At 42.3% G+C, this 25589-nt stretch overlaps 1 protein-coding gene across 14 annotated transcripts in view; it reads right to left on the bottom strand.

Moving 5' to 3' along the window:
- PTPRM (protein tyrosine phosphatase receptor type M) overlaps positions 1-25589 on the bottom strand; it is a 1480454-nt gene that overhangs the window by 466916 nt on the left and 987949 nt on the right. For 7 of the 14 annotated variants that reach the window (XM_069218808.1, XM_069218810.1, XM_069218814.1 and 4 more), the window contains one exon: positions 1995-2024. The exons of 4 other annotated variants lie outside the window; for them this stretch is intronic. In XM_069218808.1, the coding sequence (XP_069074909.1) occupies positions 1995-2024 (30 nt within the window). The remainder of the gene's footprint in view (positions 1-1994; positions 2025-25589) is intronic. 3 more of the 14 variants (XM_069218809.1, XM_069218815.1, XM_069218821.1) reach the window with 1 other exon arrangement.

The raw sequence follows: 25589 nt of genomic DNA, 5'->3' as shown, positions 1-25589 counted from the left end.
CATGTATGGAACATACTGGACAGAAGACATCAACTGTCATCCGCACAGAGAGTTACTCTTCAATACACAGATTTATAACGTTTTCAATACCTCTACACACCTATGATGCATTAGAAGCACACAGGTTTTGTAAACAGTTACACCCATTAGCTAGATATAGGCTGTACAAAATTAGGTAGAAATGTAATATGGTAGTTACCTGTACCTGTAAACTATGAAACAAACTAACGCACTCATTATATGATGTCAATAGTCATGTAATCAATTATGTCGTAAATGATGTTATAGAACATTTCATGATTGATGTAATATGTGAGGTCATAAGCTGTGCATGGCAGGGGCGCAAGTTTTAGTTAGCTCTGCTAAATATAACCTGTGAATTTCTGTGTTTTTTCCCCTTCAAAACATTAATGTCATCTCTGACATATTCATCGAACTATATCATTACTGTACCATTTTGGGTTTTTTTCAGTGACGTTCTAAAGGTTTTTTTTTTTTTTTTTTTTTTTTTAAACAAAAACAGGTCTTTTTACCACACTGAACTACAATGTTACTTTAACCTTTCTTTTTCAGTGAATACACGCACAGACACACATAGTTATTCATTTATATATTTATCTACATTACTATCCCTTAATGCTACGCTTACCTGAACCTGGAAAAAAAACCTTACCACTTTCTTTCTTTTTTGTGAACCCTACCCTTCATGGACCCTAAAACCTCTTGGTAACGCTACCCATCCCTGAACCTTAACAAACCCTTACTATCACTTAATGCTACTCTTCCCTGAACTATAAAAACCTTATTACATTTAATGCTAGCAAGCAAACTCCTTACTACCCCTTAAAGCTACCCTTTCTTGAACCTTAAAAGAACTACCACTTAGCTCTACTATTATCTGTACCCTAAACACACCTTTCCACCCTTCAACACTACACTTTCTTGAACGTTACAACACCCTCCCTACCCCTTAGTTCCACCCTTCACTGAACTTTAAAAACTCCTCACCCACTTCTTACCAGTTTAAATTAAAACCACTAACTTATACATTGTTTTCTACTATATTAGAAATTAGTATTTTTTTTATTTATATATGTACTTTAAAAATCAGTTACATTTAATCACTAAAGTGTACAATATTTTTATTTAGCAAACTAAATTCATTTTAATTAAACAGCGTATATGTGTGTGTTTACACACACACACGCACACATCCACACGTGTGAATATTAATAAATATATACACAGAAATACACCAACATATACAAGTTAATATGTATGTATGCAGATGTATATTTAATGCTAGGTCCCTTATGTAGCTAAAAAAGTAAAGTTAAAGTATAAAAACCTACCTGAGATGGAAACTCTCACAATGTATCAACTGAGATATAATGACCCCTGATGTAAAGCCTGTGAAGCAAAGGTCATATACCAATATATATATATATTTGCAACTATCACCCATTATACTGATTTATAGGTTTGCTGCGGCAGTCACGTTTTATCACTCAATGGATATACTTCCTCTTTCAAAATGTGCCTCAATCCTGTGTACGCCATGTCATAGATCCCAGTTATCATGCATTGCTTTTTAGAAACTGGCGAAGCTGCACAAGTATTCTTACATTTTTGGCCTAGGCATTTTGATTTTTGCATGACAAAGTGAACAGAAGACCCTTGCTTGCGAAAAAAAAACATTGGCCTCTGTAGAAATTGATTTCTGAATAAGTACCATTTAAGGCGAACTTCTTGAGAAAATTTTCATTTTTTATAATATTTCAAAATGTACAGCTACTAAGTTACAACACACACAACTATCAGTTTAAAACAACTACAATATGAAAATGCTTAACTGAAATGATACTTATATACCATCCCGTTGTACTATCATAATTTCAGTCTGCTAAGGAATTCAGATGATTAGCATTCATTACTCATGCATGGAAAACATGGCTGACAGCATGTCACTGGCGAGGCACAAAAAGGTTACTTACAGATAATAAGTGTAGGAGTGAGAGCTTCTTCTGCCATGGAAGGATTTAGGCAGTGGTGGGAAAGATGAAATGGAAGGAAAGAAAAGCCAAATATTAATGCATGAAAAATCAAGATGAATTGACCTGGTGATGTGAATGAGAGGTTAACAGTGGCATGACAAGCACATGTGCAATACAGGGGTAACATGCCAAACATCAAAAACACATGGCAAGGTGGCTTATGCAGCACTCCACAGCTAGGAGACAGTGCATGAAATACATTCGGGAGTAAAATAACAGCATTTCCATTCACATTAAAGTTCGGGCAGTATTATGAGGGGATTTAGGATCAGTCTAGGTGTATTGTGCTCCATGTTGAGGGCAAGCTTTTACAAATGTCTAACTAAGTTAATATGATGGTACTTCTCTAGCGACAAGACTTATCAAAGGTTTTTACTGGAAACACAAAATGAAAACAACAGCTGAATCCTGCCCTGGTATCAAAGTCTTTTCATATTGAAATCATTTAATCAAGCTACGGTATACAAATGAAGGTAAATCCTTTACATTTTAAGAATAAAGCAAAACAAATGCAGTGCATATATTTAAATACAGTGCATACGTGATACTTTGTAGACTTTGTTTTCAAAGCAAGGCCAAAAACAGCACATTTCATCCTCAACATTAACATTTTAAGATCTGAAAAGCAGTTACAACTTTCAAAGTTTGACATTGTTTGCCATATTGTATGTAAATAGCGGGAAAATGCAGCTGCTATATAGCAAATGATTAAGTAATAAAAAGTTCAATAAAAATTGCCATAACCCTGTACTGATGTAGATATAACCACAATATAATATATAACATTTTTCTTGTGTTGTGAATGGTTGCTTTTTTTTTATTTTTTTTAGAGAAGCACAATTTACTTCTAGAAATTCAGGTGCAAGTCACACTACATAAATCAGTCTCTCTGACAACATCCCATAACAGCTAATAAGGTACTCAATGCTAAGTTGCATAGTGAAGCAATCATGCTTGTGATGAATATACTAAAATATAAAATTTTAACACACAACCTTTCATTTCTTAAGCTTTATCTCACTAATCACAACCTCCAGTTCATCAATTCTAAAACCAATACCCAAGGGCACAAACAAACAATGTCACTATGAAGCAACTATGTCTCTGCTTAGAAAATACTGTGGTATGTGCTCATTGTTTATCAGGGCAATTCTTATTAAAAAAAAGAACAGAAATGGATCTTCACACTATCTACAGTGACTGAAAGATTAAATGAAGAGACTGAGTGCAATAGCTTAGCGATCACAAAATAATGCTTTGTCCAGTGTCTTATGTTTCGCTGCAGGGAAAATGTCAACTCTTTATAAGGACAATGGACTAGAATCAGTGACAGGTTGGGGAAAAAATGAATAGCTAGATTACTAACGACTTCAATTAGTGCATAGTTTGTATGTTACTTGTGGATGACTAAAGCAAGCACAAAATTGTATGTATGTGTGTGGGCTGTGTTTATGTCAGCCTTACTAGACCAGGCTCAGCAGTTTGGAAATGGTTAATCTCTGCTGATGCTTCCACCCTTGTTCAGAAAGTGTAACAGCCCTGTTGGCGTAAGCTGAATTAATGCAATTTTTATTTAAGTCTAAAGAAGGCAATGGGTTCTATTCAACCAATACGTGCTTTGTGTGAAATCCTCTATGAAGAAGCCTTACACCTGATAAAACTAAGGGTCAGGTGGCGAGGGATAATACTTGACAAAACTGTGCACATCAGACGCCATATCACTGAATGGTAAAGGGCATACAGTATTCAGTAAAACATGTCACTAACAGGACATAAGAAGACTTGGTAAGCATGAACAATATGGGCAAAAATGTGCTTAGTTTGATTAAGATTTTTTAACAGTGAGCAGTTAGTTTTTCTTTTTATCTTGATATGAACTAGAAAGTAGTTAATTCAATAACACTGAAAAAACCCTTTTAGCCGCAAAATCAGTAATTTAAATTAAGAGGCAGCAAAGAAAGTGTCAGCAGAAAAGCAGCACCTCTGTTAGATGTTTGAAATCTCAACACTCCTGTATGGAAAATAGATTGTAGAACATTGTCAAGATTTGGCTGTGATGTCTTTGCATGTTCATGAGATGTGTGGCGAGATTAGAGACATCCCTATAATTCATGCAGGGAAAGTTTAACTGTTTTAAGAACTCTAATTTGCATTTGTGATTATACAAGGATAAATAAAGGGTGTTTTGTTTGTGTGCATCTATATATAGGTATATATTTTCTTGAGCATCCATATCATGTTTTCCTCTTCCGATAAGTCAAACTGGTTGGGGGTTTTGAAACATGAATAAGGAATGTAGGCGAGATGACGAGAAAAGAGTCTTCAAAATATGGAATATATGTTGACAGTTAAAGGCTAATTATGGTAAGTGAACACAGATCCAAAAACCCTTGAAATTCATCTTTTACATTACACATCAAAACTCATGCCAACCACCATGCTCTGTCACTTACTGCTGGATGTACCTAACCCACTCCCTGCCACATTTCATGCAGATTCATCAACAATTGCTTAAGGTATTAGCAAATGAAAAATGCACTGCAGCTTTAGCTTAGCTCCTCCCCCACCTTAAAGGATTGGCATACAATATATTTGACATGACATTATTTAAATAAATCTGCAGACTTATCCACTCCCAAACTAACACTTTTTCCCCAAAGAATACAGAATACATATTTGTAGCACCCCAGACACGGTTTCCGCCTGCGGATAAAGGGCCACAGGATGCTCATCAAACAACTTTGAGATTAAATTAAAGGGAGGGGATGGTCAGAGGAAGGGAGAAGTGTTGATCACATCTATATGTGTGAAACTGTATTCACAACAGTGCTCTATGTCGGCATTGTTTTGCCTTTGAAACCAACAAAAATATATACATATATTCACCTTTTAAATTGAAAACAGCCATTGTGTAATTCATGTATATTTCACACTGGCAGTGCTAGCATCAATGTATTAAAGGTTAGGTCAGAGCTTCTATGGGATCATGATATTTGTTGTGCCTTCTTCATAACTTTGGTGCTGTTTGAAGAAATCTGTACAAAACTGTTCAAGCAAAAAAGTACATTTATTATGGGTTCTTTTGGCAAATTACATGCAGCTCCCTGGAAAGGGGGGGGGCAAGAAGCAAGGACTATATCAAAAGGGCTGTTTCCTATTTTAATTCCCATAGAATTCAAAAATTACAACTGAATGGAATGACACTAAATTTGTTATAAAGTTAAAACTTTAGTCAAGGAAGTGCCTTTTATTGGTTTAGTGTAAATCCATTCAGATGTTTTCAAGAAATTAACACTTAAAAAAGGTACTTTAGTTGGGCACGAAGAGGATACACTTTAGCGATATCTGGACCATTCATTCCTGGGTCCCCTGCAGCGCTGTGCATCAAATTAAAAAAAGAAAAGCACACTGTTGCAATAGGATGCCTTTTCTCCCATCATTCATTGCGGATCTGTGAACCCACTGCGTACTGATTGGCCCCCTAAGCCTCAAACTGCACCAATATGTCAATCAAATTAGAAAGCAAGACATACCTTGACAGATGAAAAATATTTTTATTTACTGGTCTGTAAGTTTAGGCCTTTGGTGAATTAGCTTAAAATTTTACAAACACTTAGCATGCTGATTTAAATTTGGGTTTGTCTAAAAAGGTGTAGATTTATCAGGGGTGTAGTGAAAAAAGAGGGTCAAAAAGAGTTCAATTGGTAATAACAATAGGATAATTTAAGGAAGTCAATGGTAATTTGGCATATTTAGGCGGTCATTCTGACCCTGGTGGTTGACTACCGCCAGGGCCGGGGACCGCGGATGCACCGCCAACAGGCTGGCGGTGCATCCATGGGCATTCTGACCGCGGCGGTACAGCCGCGGTCAGAAACGGGAAACCGGCGGTGTCCCGCCGGTTTCCCGCTGCCCTAGGGAATCCTCCATGGCGGCGCTGCCGACCCCCTTACCGCCAGCCTGGTTCTGGCGGTTTTGACCGCCAGAACCTGGCTGGCGGTAACGGGTGTCGTGGGGCCCCCTGCAGTGCCCATGCCAATGGCATGGGCACTGCAGGGGCCCCCTAACAGGGCCTCACCAAGATTTTCAGTGTCTGTCAAGCAGACACTGAAAATCGCGACGGGTGCAACTGCACCCGTCGCACCCCTTCCACTCCGCCGGCTCCATTCGGAGCCGGCATCCTCATGGAAGGGGGTTTCCCGCTGGGCTGGCGGGCGGCCTTCTGGCAGTTGCCCGCCAGCCCAGCGGGAAACTCAAAATTACCGCGGCGGTCTTTTGACCACGCAGAGGTATTCTGACGGTGGGACTATGGCAGGCGGCCTCCACCGCCCGCCAAAGTCAGAATGACCCCCTTCGTCTTCTGTGAGTATAACAAGCATGGTGCAGATCCGTCATGGGAATGGCAATAACAACTTCACATGCCAACAAGTGTGCTGTTCTTTAATGAATATGCATGAAATTTGGGAGCTGTTGGTAACTTAAATCCACTGCAAGAATCTTCTCATGATTCTTACAGTTCAAATAAGGGTCAAATGGGGCTCACAAAATAACTGATTTGCTGAGAACTTTGGTGTAGTTTAACAAATGATGACAACACTTGTCAGACATTTATTGTTTTTAGCTTACACTTGTCAGACATTTATTGTTTTTAGCTTACACTTGATATTTTGAGTGTCATGCAAATCCGTAAAGGTGGGAAACATGTAACATTGCAGTCAAAAATCATTGTTTTACATTTTAACTCCCATATTTGATCTCTGCTACAGAATGGAATTACACCAAACTTGGCATGAAATTAAAGTTTACTCAGGAAAGTGTCTTTACTTTGTTTGGTGTAAATCTATTCAATATGTTTTGAGAAAATAACATTACAAACATGTATGCGTGGACTTGAAAGAGTTAAACGTTTGAGATATTTGGACTATTTATCCAAGGACAGACCTCGAACCTAGGTTCATAGGCAGTCCATAGGCCTAAATTTAAGGAGCACACCTCTTTGTTCCTGTTGTATATTTTTGGGTCTAAACTTGGGCCGAAGAACTCCAAATCCAGGCCCATAAAACCTTCAAATTGTTTTTAAAAGATACAGGTCAGGCCCCACATCAGAACCCCCTCCATACACAGTCAAATATAAGGTCATAAGAACAGTACATGACAACGGTGCACATTATGGTTTGTGTGCCTAACCATAACTGGTGAATTTCAGTGCTTTTTATATTTAGAGTTTCCTTTGCAACCTTACCACCAAAAAATATTATATATAGAAGGACGTTGTAGTTAGGTTCAGATTTTACATGCAGAAATTCAACAGTTATAGGTGTACTTATCTCAAGAAAGTATAATTCGTGCCCTAAGGTAACTATAACTCACCCCACCCCGCCATGCACAGTTCTCTCATCACTAATTTTATAGCAATTTTAGCAGTTACATTATGAATGATGTACCTTAGGGCACCAGTTTGCTCACCTTCTAATACAGAGTTCACAGCCCAGCAATAACACAACAATGCTCAGTGCTCTGGGACACCCAATTATATGCTTGAGTAAGCAGACCCTGACATATTCTTTGCTTTGTTTTTTTCTTTGGGCTGTGTGCAGTAATAACAGTAGCCACATTTGCAGTGCCCCAAATGGTGTTGGTTGGACCTTGCCAAGATGATGTGCTGGTCCACCCATTAGGAAGACAAAAACAATTCTACACAGAAAACAGATAAGAGTGCAGCTCCTGACAGAAGGGGATTTCCATATTTCCATTGCAGGACCACACTTATCGGGATAGCCAACGTTCAGCTTGTGTGTGATGGCGATGCCCAGATTTGCACCCTGTATCTCACTATGCCATAGGACTTTCACTCCATTTAACTGAGGCCAAGCATCTCTGAAACCAGTCGGGAGGGGATGTGAGATACCAGTTAGGACTGGACCATTCCAATTAAAGCCCAAACAAAACTAATTTGCATACAGTTGATCCCTGTCTATAGCTGCACAGAAAGCCAACATATCCACATATTTGAAAAGTAATTACTAGCTACTAAGCTTAAGTCAAGCATTTTAGGTATGACTGTTTGTCATTGGTTTACACTAAGTGCAACCAGTATTCCCAGGTGTGGGTCCAGTAGCTTATTGTGCCAAAGGATTCAAGCTGCACACCTCACTGTTGGGCTGCAAACTGTCTAGGGTTGCTTGTGTTTCCAATCAGAGATCTAGTAGTTCAGGCTGTCCTTTTACTAGTGGAGTTTGACCGCAGCTCATTTGTATATGGTTGTTTCCCGTCTGTAATGGAAGTCACCATAAATGATGACATGTAAAGCAGTACGAGTGATTACAAGCAGCTGAGAATAATTAAAACATTGCACCAACACATCATTGCTTTTCTCAGCGAAACACCCTTAAGTAAATGGACCCACAGCGGTGCATTTTCATTGCGCTGACTGGTTTTGCACTTCGAGCATCACCTTAGTGAGTTGCAGCTAGAGATCTGTGCCACAGTCCGGCGTTGCTTGTGTTACCCTTCAGAGGGAACGTGAACAAGCAGGAGGGAGCTCAACTTTAGCAACTTAATCAAGGCTGATTTGCATATGGCTAGTGCCTGTCCGCAGTTACAGAGAGAGGAAAAAACTATGGGCTGGATGCGGCCTAGAATCACCAATGGCTAGTATTACTTTTAGCATTCTAGACATCACATTTTAGATATTTTTCTAGATAAAGGAAGCAAAAGAAAAACGTGCTTCGGACAGAAGGAAATCATCATCGTGACTGCAGTGGTACACAGCGTTAGAGTGATATCTGGTTTAGAAAAACACAAAAAACCTCGTAGGTTTGGGACACTCCTGCCCAGTTGGAACACAAGAATTCTTGCTGTGGCAGAGTCAGAGCAGGGAGGAAAAAAAGAACCCAAAGAATACTTTCTGCAACTCATTTTAAATGCAGGCACATATCTGACATTTCTCCAACAAAGCACGCGCACCTCTGTACTCTGGATTGCGTCGAAGAATGTGCAGTGAAAGGGACCGGCGCGAGGCTCGGGCTTCTGCGGATCTGCCTCGGGCACAATGCTGCAGGCATCCCTTTGAAAACCTGGCTTTCATCTAGTTTTCCTTCTCATCTCGGTCCTTATTTGCTAAGGGATTTCACAATCGAGACAGGAAGGTGAAAAAAAAAAGTAAACAGGTTCTGCAAAGATGATGGGGGCTTTTCTATAAGAATAACTGCACACTGCCCAACAAGACTGAAGAAATAATTGAGGGGGCCGATTTGCTGCAGCAAAACTACAAAAGTATTTTTTTCCAGAGCGCACCCCTGAGTCAGTGTTGCATTCATGGTTTAGGGACACCCCCTTTGGTCTTTTGAAAAGTAGAGACAAAGGGGGCCACTGATAATCACATGATGGGACAAGCAAATCTAGCTCTGGTGCGAGGACTCCTCTCGATTGTCTGAGTGCTGCAACGATGCAAAACAGGTTGAGCAGGCCATTCGATGACTGTACTTCTTCCCCCTCAAGCTAAGAAAGAGTGCTAACCTTACCACTTATGTGTATTTCCGTCGAAAATTACCGAAAATAAAAGGAAATGTATTTGTGACATCTCTAAAGACATTGCTCCTACTCAGAAGTAGGTTTTGCCACACATCCAGGACTAACGTGGTTATTATGGTGGTAGTACACAAAGTCAAGTTACCAAAAACAGTCTACAGCTAACAGGACAAGTAGTTCCTTTTTTTGCAATCAGAGGGCGATAGCTGGGTGGAAGAAGGTACACAGGAAGAGGGTGCACCCAGATAGGCAGTTGCTGCTGAGCTCCGCAATACCCGCCCGAGGAGGACCTGAGCAGGCGTGAGGTGGCAGAATGGGGTGTTATGTGTTATGACCTCGATGGCTGAGAGTTTCTATTTCTACTCCAATAAAACCTGCAAACTCGTATGTGGATGGCGGCAAAGTTACTCTGTTGCTGTTCACTCTGCACATGAGGTCCAGAGATGGACTAGTACACATATATCAAATACACAGCAGTCTCTGTGCTCTGTTACTGCCACACTGGACCACTAAGAGACTAGAAGTCATACTGCGGAGCGCTGAGAGGCTGTCCGGTATGGAAACAGCTGCTGTGCTGAGAAATACTGAGGGTCTCCAGAACACATTAAAGCAGACCACTGAAGTACTGGTGCAACCCATTAAAGTTGAAGTAGCCCTGCTAAAAGATGGAACACCTTATCAGAAGTATTTTCCAATGAAGACAAATCAACCCTGCTAAGAAAAGCCAGCTAAATGACATTAAAAGTATAGAAGCCCTATCAGGAAATGCCTTGCATTCCCCGTTTAAAATTAAATGAAAGGAGACATATAAGGAGGCAGCATGTCAACATAGTGGCTTCAAGTTAGAATTTTGCTAGGAGTTAGCTAAAATCACACAATTAGTGTGTGGCCAGTCATGCACATGCATGCATGTTTTGGTTTTGAATAGTACAGCGGTTGTTAACCTCATGACTTCGGTGGACCCCCACTAAATTGTTAGTGGAATCTGGGACCCCCCGTGAGTCATTATTGGAAGCAGGGACCCAATAGCCTAAGAAATTTCTATTGTTGAAACTTCAAAACAATACACTAGAATACAGAAGCAAGTATACACCAGCTCAAATACTGAACTACTTTATGTAATTCTCAATCAAATATATAAAAAAAAGATTTTACATTTTGTTTATTTGCATATACGTTATTAATTGTTTATTTATTATTTTAATATTTTTTCATTTTCTAAAAATGCAGCGGACCCCTTGAGTATGTTTTTCGGCCCCCCAGGGGTCCTTAAATCGCAGGTTAAGATCCACTGGTATAGTACAAACCTACATGGGAGAAATCAAGTGCCATAAGTAAGTTGACAACAAAGTGGAAGGACCAAAAGTGGCTGATTCAAGTTGGAGTACTAAGTAACCAAGGCATGGATAAGATGCGAGGGAGTCTTTAGTTTAGTCTTTAGTTTAGGAGGCCTGGGAAAAGTGCCACCTGTAGAGGTGGATAAGTTGGTCCTTGAGGAGATGCGTCTTGAGATCTTTCTTTAACAGCATGAGCAAATGATATGTCAAGAGATGTTATTCCATATTCTGGGTAGGTAGGTGGAGGCGTCCTGCTTTTGGCTTTCAAATGAATTTCTGACATGGAAATCATTATCAGGTTACTGGATAGTTGGGGGGGCACATAGGGTAACCAGGGGTCCCAGATTTGTCTCGACAGTTCCATTTTTCCAGCATCTTTCCTGTCCGATATCAGTAAATTTAGCACATGTCCTTGTTTTCAGACATGGTTGCCTGAATAAAGAGGGAGGCAGGTTTGTATGGGCTTTTGTACAGTAGTGAGCAAGGGAACCCCTAGCAGAAAGCAATATAATTAATACAGATGATAATGTCAAAACTTGCATTCAAATCCCTTTAGTACTGTATTATCGATGTTTTCTAAGTTGGCAAGTACTATTAATAAAATCATTCTGTAACCCTAGCTTGATGCAAAATTGGAGCCCTACTTCTAAGTTTGTGAAATATCAAGGTTTTGTTTTGGAAACAATGGTCACCCTACAAGGAGAGTGAATTTCCAAGGATGGCTTTCTTAACTAAGATAGTATGACCTCCTAAGCTGGCCTTTATAAAGCATTGTTCACAAGAAATAGTGATTATGAGGAGTAGAGAAAGTAATAATCGTAACATTTTCTCAAGATTAAAATATTGGGGTGGGGCTGGGGAGTGTTACCATCTTGAATGTCTGGTGATTTCAAGTAAGCAACTATTTGTGTAATGTAATATATAATTTGATTGAGATAATTATGGACACCATGTTCACTGAGGAATCCATTGGGACTCTAGCGCCTCATCCTTCTCCTTAACCCCTACAAATTTTCAGAAGACCTTAAGAGTGCTCTTGACAGTCAGCTATTTAACCAGAAATTGTGGAGAGGTGATCTGGCAAACGTGTGTGAGAAAGTAGCCTCTTTCTAGCCTTGTTACCCCCACATTTGGCCTGTTTGTGAGTGTATGTCAGGGTGTTTTCACTGTCTCACTGGGATCCTGCTAGCCAGGGCCCAGTGCTCATAGTGAAAACCCTATGTTTTCAGTATGTTTGTTATGTGTCACTGGGACCCTGCTAGTCAGGACCCCAGTGCTCATAAGTTTGTGGCCTATATGTATGTGTTCCCTGTGTGGTGCCTAACTGTCTCACTGAGGCTCTGCTAACCAGAACCTCAGTGGTTATGCTCTCTCATTTATTCCAAATTGTCACTAACAGGCTAGTGACAAATTTTACCAATTTTCATTGGCTTACTGGAACACCCTTATAATTCCCTAGTATATGGTACTGAGGTACCCAGGGTATTGGGGTTCCAGGAGATCCCTATGGGCTGCAGCATTTCTTTTGCCACCCATAGGGAGCTCTGACAATTCTTACACAGGCCTGCCACTGCAGCCTGAGTGAAATAACGTCCACGTTATTTCACAGCCATTTTACACTGCACTTAAGTAACTTATAACTCACCTATATGTCTAACCTTTACCTGGTAAAGGTTAGGTGCAAAGTTACTTAGTGTGAGGGCACCCTGGCACTAGCCAAGGTGCCCCCACATTGTTCAGAGCCAATTCCCTGAACTTTGTGAGTGCGGGGACACCATTACACGCGTGCACTACATATAGGTCACTACTTATATGTAGCTTCACAATGGTAACTCCGAATATGGCCATGTAACATGTCTACGATCATGGAATTGCCCCCTCTATGCCATCCTGGCATAGTTGGCACAATCCCATGATCCCAGTGGTCTGTAGCACATACCCTGGTACTGCCAAACTGCCCTTCCTGGGGTTCCACTGCAGCTGCTGCTGCTGCCAACCCCTCAGACAGGCATCTGCCCTCCTGGGGTCCAGCCAGGCCTGGCCCAGGATGGCAGAACAAAGAACTTCCTCTGAAAGAGGGTGTGACACCCTCTCCCTTTGGAAAATGGTGTGAAGGCAGGGGAGGAGTAGCCTCCCCAGCCTCTGGAAATGCTTTATTGGGCACAGATGTGCCCAATTCTGCATAAGCCAGTCTACACCGGTTCAGGGGACCCCTTAGCCCTGCTCTGGCGCGAAACTGGACAAAGGAAAGGGGAGTGACCACTCCCCTGACCTGCACCTCCCCTGGGAGGTGTCAAGAGCTCCTCCAGTGTGCTCCAGACCTCTGCCATCTTGGAAACAGAGGTGCTGCTGGCACACTGGACTGCTCTGAGTGGCCAGTGCCACCAGGTGACGTCAGAGACTCCTGCTGATAGGCTCCTTCAGGTGTTAGTAGCCTATCCTCTCTCCTAGGTAGCCAAACCCTCTTTTCTGGCTATTTAGGGTCTCTGTCTCTGGGGAAACTTTAGATAACGAATGCAAGAGCCCATCCGAGTTCCTCTGCATCTCTCTCTTCACCTTCTGCCAAGGAATCGACTGCTGACCGCGCTGGAAGCCTGCAAACCTGCAACATAGTAGCAAAGACGACTACTGCAACTCTGTAACGCTGATCCTGCCGCCTTCTCGACTGTTTTCCTGCTTGTGCATGCTGTGGGGGTAGTCTGCCTCCTCTCTGCACCAGAAGCTCCGAAGAAATCTCCCGTGGGTCGACGGAATCTTCCCCCTGCAACCGCAGGCACCAAAAAGCTGCATTACCGGTCCCTTGGGTCTCCTCTCAGCACGACGAGCGAGGTCCCTCGAATCCAGCAACTCTGTCCAAGTGGCCCCCACAATCCAGTGACTCTTCAGTCCAAGTTTGGTGGAGGTAAGTCCTTGCCTCACCTCGCTAGACTGCATTGCTGGGAACCGCGACTTTTGCAGCTACTCCGGCCTCCGTGCACTTCCGGTGGAAATCCTTTGTGCACAGTCCAGCCTGGGTCCACGGCACTCTAACCTGCATTGCACGACCTCCTAAGTTGTTCTCCGGCGACGTGGGACTTCTTTGTGCGACTTCGGGTGAGCACCGTTTCACGCATCCTCGTAGTGCCTGTTTCTGGCACTTCTCCGGGTGCTACCTGCTGCTGAGAGGGCTCCTTGTCTTGCTCGACGTCCCCTCTCTCTCCTGGTCCAATTTGCGACCTCCTGGTCCCTCCAGGACCACAGCAGCGTCCAAAAACGCTAACCGCACGATTTGCAGCTAGCAAGGCTTGTTGGCGTTCTTTCGGCGGGAAAACACTTCTGCACGACTCTCCACGGCGAGACGGATCCGTCCACCAAAGGGGAAGTCTCTAGCCCTTTTCGTTCCTGCAGAAACCACAGCTTCTTCTGTCCAGTAGAAGCTTCTTTGCACCTGCAGCTGGCATTTCCTGGGCATCTGCCCATCTCCGACTTGCTTGTGACTTTTGGACTTGGTCCCCTTGTTCCACAGGTACCCTAGATTGGAAATCCACAGTTGTTGCATTGTTGGTTTGTGTCTTTCCTGCATTATTCCTCTAACACGACTTCTTTGTCCTTAGGGGAACTTTAGTGCACTTTGCACTCACTTTTCAGGGTCTTGGGGAGGGTTATTTTTCTAACTCTCACTATGTTCTGATAGTCCCAGCGACCCTCTACAAGGTCACATAGGTTTGGGGTCCATTCATGGTTCGCATTCCACTTTTGGAGTATATGGTTTGTGTTGCCCCTATCCCTATGTTTCCCCATTGCATCCTATTGTAACTATACATTGTTTGCACTGTTTTCTAAGACTATACTGCATATTTTTGCTATTGTGTATATATATCTTGTGTATATTTCCTATCCTCTCACTGAGGGTACACTCTAAGATACTTTGGCATATTGTCATAAAAATAAAGTACCTTTATTTTTAGTAAAACTGTGTATTGTGTTTTCTTATGATATTGTGCATATGACACTAAGTGGTACTGTAGTAGCTTCACACGTCTCCTAGTTCAGCCCAAGCTGCTCTGCTAAGCTACCATTATCTATCAGCCTAAGCTGCTAGACACCCTATACACTAATAAGGGATAACTGGGCCTGGTGCAAGGTGCAAGTACCCCTTGGTACTCACTACAAGCCAGTCCAGCCTCCTACATTGGTTGTGCAGCGGTGGGATAAGTGCTTTGAGACTACTTACCACTCTTGTCATTGTACTTTTCATAAGAGAAAAATATACAAAACAAGGTCGGTGTATATACACATAGCCAAAAAGTTTTGCATTTCCTCTTTTCACTCTTTTCTAAGTGCTGAAAAGTACTTCTAAACTTTCAAAAAGTTCTTAAAAGTTTAAAAAGTTTTTTTCTGTCTTTCTAAAAAGTTCTGAAAACGTTTTTTCTCTTTTTCTATCACTTTAACTGTCTCTAAAAATGTCTGGCACAGGCCAAAATGTTGACCTGTCTAAGATTGCATATGATCACCTTAGCTGGAAAGGAGCAAGGAGTCTCTGCATAGAGAGAGGTTTGAGTGTAGGGAAGAATCCTTCCTTGGAACTGTTACTTAATATGCTTAGAGAACAAGATAAGGCTAAAAGTGCCCCATCTGTTGAAAAAGTAGCTAATGGTTCTCAATCTGATCCAGGGACTCCCCCAGGAAAAGGTTCAGGAAAGAAACTTCTTAGCCTGCCCATTACTAGACAGTCTAGCATAGTTGGTACAGAGGTTGAATCACACCATACTGATGGTGTGCTCTCACATTATACTGTTAGCCAAGCTGTTAGGGTGCCCTCTGTAAGGGACAGGTCTCCTTCTGTTCATTCTCATCATACCTCTGTATCTAGAAATGTCCCCCCCACCAACCCTGATGACAGATTGTTAGAAAGGGAACTCAATAAGTTGAGGGTGGAACAAACCAGACTGAAGCTTAAAAAGCAACAGCTGGATTTGGATAGACAGTCTTTAGAATTAGAGAAGGAAAGACAGAAGTTGGGTTTAGAAACCCATGGTGGCAGCAGCAGTATTCCCCATAGTCATCCTGCAAAAGAGCATGATTCCAGGAATCTGCACAAGATAGTTCCCCCTTATAAGGAGGGGGATGACATTAACAAGTGGTTTGCTGCACTTGAGAGGGCCTGTGTTGTACAGGATGTCCCTCAAAGGCAGTGGGCTGCTATCCTATGGCTATCATTTAGTGGAAAAGGTAGGGATAGGCTCCTTACTGTGAAAGAAAATGATGCTAATAATTTCCAAGTTCTTAAGAATGCACTCCTGGATGGTTACGGCTTAACCACTGAACAATACAGGATAAAGTTCAGAGAGACCAAAAAGGAGTCTTCACAAGACTGGGTTGATTTCATTGACCATTCAGTGAAGGCCTTGGAGGGGTGGTTACATGGCAGTAAAGTTACTGATTATGACAGCCTGTATAACTTGATCCTGAGAGAGCATATTCTTAATAATTGTGTGTCTGATTTGTTGCACCAGTACCTGGTAGACTCTGATCTGACCTCTCCCCAAGAATTGGGAAAGAAGGCAGACAAATGGGTCAGAACAAGGGTGAACAGAAAAGTTCATACAGGGGGTGACAAAGATGGCAATAAGAAGAAAGATGGTGAAAAATCTCAAGATAAGCATGGGGATAAGGGTAAAACCAAAGATCCCACTTCAAATCTTAAACACTCTTCAGAGGGTGGGGATAAAACTAATTCTTCCTCTTCTTCTCAACCCACACACATTAAAAAGCCTTGGTGCTTTGTGTGTAAAAATAGAGGCCATAGGCCAGGGGATAAGTCCTGTCCAGGTAAACCCCCTGAGCCTACCACCACTAATACATCAAGCTCTAGTGCCCCTAGCAGTAGTGGTACTAGTGGTGGGACTGCTGGCAACAGTCAAGCAAAGGGTGTAGTTGGGTTCACTTATGGGTCCATCATAGAAACTGGGGTAGTCAGTCCCAAGACAGTTTCTGTCACACCTAGTGGCATTGGCCTTGCCACACTGGCTGCTTGTCCCCTTACAATGGATAAGTACAGGCAGACAGTTTCAATAAATGGTGTTGAGGCCTTGGCCTACAGGGACATAGGTGCCAGTATCACTTTGGTGACTGAAAACCTAGTGCACCCTGATCAACACATCATTGGACAACAGTATAAGATTATTGATGTCCATAACTCCACTAAGTTTCTTCCCTTAGCTATAATTCAGTTTAGTTGGGGTGGAGTTACTGGCCCTAAGCAGGTGGTGGTATCACCTAGCTTACCTGTAGATTGTCTCTTAGGTAATGACCTAGAGGCCTCAGGTTGGGCTGATGTAGAGTTTTATGCCCATGCAGCCATGCTGGGCATCCCAGAGGAATTGTTCCCTCTCATTTCTACTGAAATGAAAAAGCAAAGGAGAGAAGGCCTGAAAACTCAGGATCCCTCTCCATCAACAGGTAAAAAGGGTATCACAGTATCCCCTAACCACCCTGCCATTCAGGATACCATTCCTGTGGTGGGAGAAATCTCTCCTGGGGTGGCACCTGTTCCAAGGGAATCATCAGTTGGCAAAACTGTACTCCCTGAGGTAGAAGTACCTCTCTGTGGGATAACTAACATTGGTGAGAAAAAGAGCACAATTTTAGTTAACATGGAGCATCCCTCCAACCCTCCCAGAGAAACTTTAGTGCAGAAACTCTGCACTGCCTCACAACACTCAGGACAGCATCCCTGCCCTAGTGTGGAGCTCATAGGACAGCATCCCTGCCCTGCTCCAACTCAAGAGAAACAGCATCCCTGTTCTCTCTTCCAGCCATATGGACAAAGTTTTTGCCCAGCTATGGCTTTACTGAGACAGCATCCCTGTCTGGCATTTCCATCATTACAAATAGGTTCAGTGGACAATTCCCACTGCTCTAAACTAAAACTTACTGATAGAAACTCTGAAAATACATCTTCACATTGTTGCTTAGGTAAAAAACTTAAAACAGGGTGGTTTACATCACCACAGGGAAGTAACCATATAGTGGATGATAAAGGGAGTAACCAGTCTATTGCAGAGCTACTCTCTACTTATCACCACTTAGACAATAAAGTCTCAACTGGCCAAGGTTAGCCTTATTGTCCTTCGTTTGGGGGGGGGGGTTGTGTGAGAAAGTAGCCTCTTTCTAGCCTTGTTACCCCCACATTTGGCCTGTTTGTGAGTGTATGTAAGGGTGTTTTCACTGTCTCACTGGGATCCTGCTAGCCAGGGCCCAGTGCTCATAGTGAAAACCCTATGTTTTCAGTATGTTTGTTATGTGTCACTGGGACCCTGCTAGTCAGGACCCCAGTGCTCATAAGTTTGTGGCCTATATGTATGTGTTCCCTGTGTGGTGCCTAACTGTCTCACTGAGGCTCTGCTAACCAGAACCTCAGTGGTTATGCTCTCTCATTTATTCCAAATTGTCACTAACAGGCTAGTGACCAATTTTACCAATTTTCATTGGCTTACTGGAACACCCTTATAATTCCCTAGTATATGGTACTGAGGTACCCAGGGTATTGGGGTTCCAGGAGATCCCTATGGGCTGCAGCATTTCTTTTGCCACCCATAGGGAGCTCTGACAATTCTTACACAGGCCTGCCACTGCAGCCTGAGTGAAATAACGTCCACGTTATTTCACAGCCATTTTACACTGCACTTAAGTAACTTATAACTCACCTATATGTCTAACCTTTACCTGGTAAAGGTTAGGTGCAAAGTTACTTAGTGTGAGGGCACCCTGGCACTAGCCAAGGTGCCCCCACATTGTTCAGAGCCAATTCCCTGAACTTTGTGAGTGCGGGGACACCCTTACACGCGTGCACTACATATAGGTCACTACCTATATGTAGCTTCACAATGGTAACTCCGAATATGGCCATGTAACATGTCTAAGATCATGGAATTGCCCCCTCTATGCCATCCTGGCATAGTTGGCACAATCCCATGATCCCAGTGGTCTGTAGCACAGACCCTGGTACTGCCAAACTGCCCTTCCTGGGGTTTCACTGCAGCTGCTGCTGCTGCCAACCCCTCAGACAGGCATCTGCCCTCCTGGGGTCCAGCCAGGCCTGGCCCAGGATGGCAGAACAAAGAACTTCCTCTGAGAGAGGGTGTGACACCCTCTCCCTTTGGAAAATGGTGTGAAGGCAGGGGAGGAGTAGCCTCCCCCAGCCTCTGGAAATGCTTTCTTGGGCACAGATGTGCCCAATTCTGCATAAGCCAGTCTACACCGGTTCAGGGGACCCCTTAGCCCTGCTCTGGCGCGAAACTGGACAAAGGAAAGGGGAGTGACCACTCCCCTGACCTGCACCTCCCCTGGGAGGTGTCCAGAGCTCCTCCAGTGTGCTCCAGACCTCTGTCATCTTGGAAACAGAGGTGCTGCTGGCACACTGGACTGCTCTGAGTGGCCAGTGCCACCAGGTGACGTCAGAGACTCCTTGTGATAGGCTCCTTCAGGTGTTGCTAGCCTATCCTCTCTCCTAGGTAGCCAAACCCTCTTTTCTGGCTATTTAGGGTCTCTGTCTCTGGGGAAACTTTAGATAACGAATGCAAGAGCTCATCCGAGTTCCTCTGCATCTCTCTCTTCACCTTCTGCCAAGGAATCGACTGCTGACCGCGCTGGAAGCCTGCAAACCTGCAACATAGTAGCAAAGACGACTACTGCAACTCTGTAACGCTGATCCTGCCGCCTTCTCGACTGTTTTCCTGCTTGTGCATGCTGTGGGGGTAGTCTGCCTCCTCTCTGCACCAGAAGCTCCGAAGAAATCTCCCGTGGGTCGACGGAATCTTCCCCCTGCAACCGCAGGCACCAAAAAGCTGCATTACCGGTCCCTTGGGTCTCCTTTCAGCACGACGAGCGAGGTCCCTCGAATCCAGCAACTCTGTCCAAGTGGCCCCCACAGTCCAGTGACTCTTCAGTCCAAGTTTGGTGGAGGTAAGTCCTTGCCTCACCTCGCTAGACTGCATTGCTGGGAACCGTGACTTTTGCAGCTACTCCGGCCTCCGTGCACTTCCGGCGGAAATCCTTTGTGCACAGTCCAGCCTGGGTCCACGGCACTCTAACCTGCATTGCACGACCTCCTAAGTTGTTCTCCGGCGACGTGGGACTTCTTTGTGCGACTTCGGGTGAGCACCGTTTCACGCATCCTCGTAGTGCCTGTTTCTGGCACTTCTCCGGGTGCTACCTGCTGCTGAGAGGTCTCCATGTCTTGCTCGATGTCCCCTCTCTCTCCTGGTCCAAGTTGCGACCTCCTGGTCCCTCCAGGGCCACAGCAGCGTCCAAAAATGCTAACCGCACGATTTGCAGCTAGCAAGGCTTGTTGGCGTTCTTTCGGCGGGAAAACACTTCTGCACGACTCTACACGGCGAGACGGATCCGTCCACCAAAGGGGAAGTCTCTAGCCCTTTTCGTTCCTGCAGAAACCACAGCTTCTTCTGTCCAGTAGAAGCTTCTTTGCACCCGCAGCTGGCATTTCCTGGGCATCTGCCCATCTCCGACTTGCTTGTGACTTTTGCACTTGGTCCCCTTGTTCCACAGGTTCCCTAGATTGGAAATCCACAGTTGTTGCATTGTTGGTTTGTGTCTTTCCTGCATTATTCCTCTAACTCGACTTCTTTGTCCTTAGGGGAACTTTAGTGCACTTTGCACTCACTTTTCAGGGTCTTGGGGAGGGTTATTTTTCTAACTCTCACTATTTTCTGATAGTCCCAGCGACCCTCTACAAGGTCACATAGGTTTGGGGTCCATTCGTGGTTCGCATTCCACTTTTGGAGTATATGGTTTGTGTTGCCCCTATCCCTATGTTTCCCCTTTGCATCCTATTGTAACTATACATTGTTTGCACTGTTTTCTAAGACTATACTGCATATTTTTGCTATTGTGTATATATATCTTGTGTATATTTCCTATCCTCTCACTGAGGGTACACTCTAAGATACTTTGGCATATTGTCATAAAAATAAAGTACCTTTATTTTTAGTATAACTGTGTATTGTGTTTTCTGATGATATTGTGCATATGACACTAAGTGGTACTGTAGTAGCTTCACACGTCTCCTAGTTCAGCCTAAGCTGCTCTGCTAAGCTACCATTATCTATCAGCCTAAGCTGCTAGACACCCTATACACTAATAAGGGATAACTGGGCCTGGTGCAAGGTGCAAGTACCCCTTGGTACTCACTACAAGCCAGTCCAGCCTCCTACAACGTGCCATCAGATAATCCAGAGAGGATGTCATATATGGACAACAGAGAGGAGTAAACTATGGTAATCATCACACAGGGAATGTGTTTGCTAAGCATGCACCCAACACACAATACAATATGCTGTCTCTGAACAAAATGCACAGTGGTTAGAAATTTTGAGAATGTGTCATGGATCAGGCACCTACATCATTGACGTATGATTGAAGAACATGGAGAAGAGAGAGACGCTTTATATGATTTAGTGGGCATTGGTATTCAGTGCAGAAGGAAGGAAGTAAAAGGACATGCTTTGAGTAACTACTACTGCCATAATATTTGTATGCATCTGCAAATATATGCAAGATAAAGTGCAGCTGAAAGACAGTCATTTGGTAAATAACAATGCTGGACACATGGGATTTGAACTTAAATAAGACCAAAAACTCAGAAAGTGAAGGGATTCGCTTATCTCAAGTTGTTTTTCAAAGAAGAGTGTTATTCTTAAAAACAGTCCAGACAATAAGATTTGCAACTCTAGGCTTTAAGTGAGAGCTTAGTAAAGACATAAGAGAGAGCAAGAATACCAGAGAAGTAGGCCTCAGTTAGGGCAAAGTATGAGTTTGATCTAACAAGTCATACCATCCCTGAAAATCCATGCAATACCCTATGGAGTCCCGAGGCAGGAGTAGCTTAAAACTAATACTTCATGAAGTAATGATCACTAGGAAAAAGACTCCACTATTTCTTCAATTAAAAAAGGGATCTATTTAGACTATCAGTACAATGCTGTGTACTATACTGGCTACAATGCAAGCTAGTTTGTTACGGCTGAATGTCACACATGATAAGAGGTCACTCTCACACATTTCAGTAAGTAAGATAGAATTATATAAAGACAGGGATGCTGTCGTGTCCTCTTGCAGTGTAGGGCAGTGCTGCACATTTACCAGACAACTGAAATAATTACATATAATCACTACACTAACAACAGACCAGGCACAATCATTGCCTGTACCAAACTAAGCAGGCTATATAGATATAAATGATATAATATTAGGGAAAAGGAGTCAATACAATCCCTCCTTTTTATTAAAAGGTGCTCACATCATCTCGTATGTACTAGAAGACAAGTCACGCAATGTTTCAGGATTTGCAATCTCTCAAATGGCCTCTTTTGGTGTCATAGGTACATTTACAGGAAGCGGGAAGGAGAAGAATCTGACTGATCATTCTCCAGACAAAAGGGACCTCACTTTCAGGCAAAGTAAACATCCCGCCATTGCAAAGACTCAGACACTAACTTAGAGTGTGAAAGTTTTTAAAAAAACAAAAGCATGCAAATATTGATGAGTGTCACATCATAATTAGATTGGGAACTCTAGGGCACATTTAGACAGCATTTATTTCCCAGAAGGAGAATCTTCATGTACCAGATCGCTTAACCGAAAGATAAAAGGAGACTACACCGAGGAATTAAGAGGCAAAAAGGTTTAAGCAAAGGTAATTTCTATGAAGAATAGGGTAACCAATTTAATTAGAGAATCTAAGAGAACTTTATAAAATGCACTAACTGTAATATGGAGCTTCTTACTTAAAAATACTTAATGAACTGTTAAATGTGTTTGCCATTTTGTTTTTGTCTTGACACAAACATTTTTGTATCAAACGTCTATACTCATGACAGAAATAGTATCGTATCTCAAAGAACAAATAAACAACTTTGATTTTAGTTCCAGGAAAGTGGTTTGGATATTCCATGTTAATGGATTGAATAACTCTTGTTCAAATTATAGTCTGCAAGAATACAATTACTTTGATAAAAATTAACTTGCTTTACATTAAAAACAGAATTATAATAAATCACTCAGTTCTTACTTGCAGATCCATGGTAAAAAAAAAAAAAGGACCGCTTGTTCCCTACATAACGCTTGCATCCACACCCATTGACTCCCAGTTCATTGTTTCTTCAAACTTTTTGTTTAGAAAATTCAAGTGTTTAAAACAAATTAGTTTAAAAACTTAACTGATTCTCAGTATTTGTATTTCTCACTATTTGATTCAAACATATCACTTATTACCCATTGGGAGGAGACCATATGTATCCCATGGTACATATCATTTAAACCTTCAAAATACATTTGTTTTTTGTTTTCATTTTATTTCAGTCTATCACTGGATTGCTGACTTAAGCTCATATTTTAAACGTTTAATGTTTTATTGTCTTATCAATCATACTTTATACAGAGTGGTATTCTACAGTGTCACTAATGCACAATTTTTGACATCTTGGAGATTATATACTCTATAGTATAAAACGCCATGTTTAAAACACAACCCACTTGAGAACTATCAAATAAAAAGAATGACCACACTTATGCCAAACTAACTCTTCTCATAAACCACTCCTTCTCTCCTTGCTATCTCCTACCTGGTGCATGATGCTGCAGATTTAGACAGAAGTATGCATATTCATAGTACTACAACAAATACTTTCTAGAGATCCCTTTACAGAAGTTCTTTTTTACTCCCACTGATGTGTCCCATAGTAGCAAAGTCCGAAATTTTCTTCTGTACAATCTTTTACCTTAGTTTATTACTACAATTGTATCTTAGAGCATTCTGTCTCCCTAGAATGATTAAACTGCACTGTTTAATTCCACGTGGTTGTTGCAAAGTAACATCAAAGGGCGGATTCGCACTTCAAGTTCAGCAACAAATTTTATCATTGAGATAATTTTCAGTGACCATGCCACATGAGCTCATGTGCAAATATGTTTTCAGCTCTTAATGATCCTTTCATAACTTTAAAGATTCAGTGATTTGAAGCGAATACTGGCGTCTCTTTGCTCATCTTTGCTTAAGGTGTTTAGCCTGGGGACTGGCGCAAGGGGGTGAACGGGGCATGGGAGAGCTCATCATCCCCTTAGCACCCTACATTTCTGACCACAGATATTAGCTTGGGGCAGGCATGCATCTGTTAAGGCCTAAAGAAAGTGCCCCAGTGGTCAGCTGACCTTTTTCGACCATAAACACGAATTTATGAGAGTTATGTGCCAGTTAAGTGATGCACAAATACAGATATCCACCACACAATGTGGAAAAAAGAAGTGCTGGCACCCACATCAATACATTATCTGGAGGCCTTATGTACTGTTGCTGTATATTTGAAAAGTCAAAGAAAAGAAAAAAGAAACACTGAGGGCTGCTTTCGCCACGGAAGAGGCCAACCAAGCTTTAAACATGAAAGAGAAACAAGCCAGTGCCATTCCACCAATTCCGATCTCTTTTAGACGGCCCATTAAAACATATAGTTTATGGTGGTCTAACACTGAAGACAATTCAAGAAACTGTGATATACAGGCATGAAGGAAAAATGCAACAGAAGAACTAGAGGACAAAAAATGGACCAGACTGCACGAGTAGACTATGTGGGGATTTTGCTTCCAAGATGCAGGACATATTATGTTGCCAAATGTTTTAAGAAGCAACACTGAAGTGGAACCTGAATGCTCGAACCTGAAGCGTTCTGTATTTTACACTGGCAGTGTGTAAACATTATAAAGTGTAGTGACAGGAGGTACTCAAATTATAAATCGTGGGGTTTAAAACAGTGTAAACTACAATTTTTACAAAACAAACTTTCAGAAATTTAGCAAAGCCCATAACAGTATTGAATTTTGTAGTGACTATTTCTTGAATGATACAGACCGACATCGTGTTTAACAATGTCTCTGAGAAAACACTGCCATTTACCACAAATAATGTATTTGTCTACTTGGGAATACCAGAGCACTGCCAGTGCAGCTGCCATGGCATTCAGATAGCATCGTCAGAGAATTTGGTTTCAGCCACCAAAAAGTTATCCCTTGATGAATTGCAAAATGCATTGTGATACGGGCCTCTCTTGCTGAATCTACTCTGGTCTGTTGTTACTACAAAATGTATCCATGGGAGTGATCCAAGGCTTAAAAAGACAAAATGTGAACATCGTCTTGCTAAGGAGAGGCTATCCCAATCAAAGAGGCTGGCATATGAAGTGGTTCATGCACATCCTTTTTAAAATGTTGCTACCACGGTGATTTAGAAACACTACGTCAAATTTATTGGCGTGTACCTTTGGAGAAATGGACTACTCGTCAGGAGGAAGCTGCTGGATTCATTACAAATTTCTTCCATTCCAAGATATATCTTTACACCGACAAAGACTGGTTTCTATCTCAGTGCATAGTGGGTGCAGTGCCCATTCATTATGGTGTGCGCAGAATCTTGTTATGCAAAAGGCTGCAATGCTGACGCTCATGTGGTACCTGTTCTCCCTGTCTGACACAAGTCTAAGGAAATACTTCACTAAACGCAAGCCACAAACGATTGGCATTCACTGTTTTGTATAGTCTTATTTTCAAAAACCTGTAAAGTGTTTGAAAAACTTTCTTATCTTACTGTTATAGCTGTCTTATTATATTACTTTTATAT

This window comes from Pleurodeles waltl, chromosome 2_1, assembly GCF_031143425.1.
Source record: "Pleurodeles waltl isolate 20211129_DDA chromosome 2_1, aPleWal1.hap1.20221129, whole genome shotgun sequence".
NCBI lineage: Eukaryota > Metazoa > Chordata > Amphibia > Caudata > Salamandridae > Pleurodeles > Pleurodeles waltl.
This window is presented reverse-complemented; position numbering and strand designations above follow the sequence as displayed.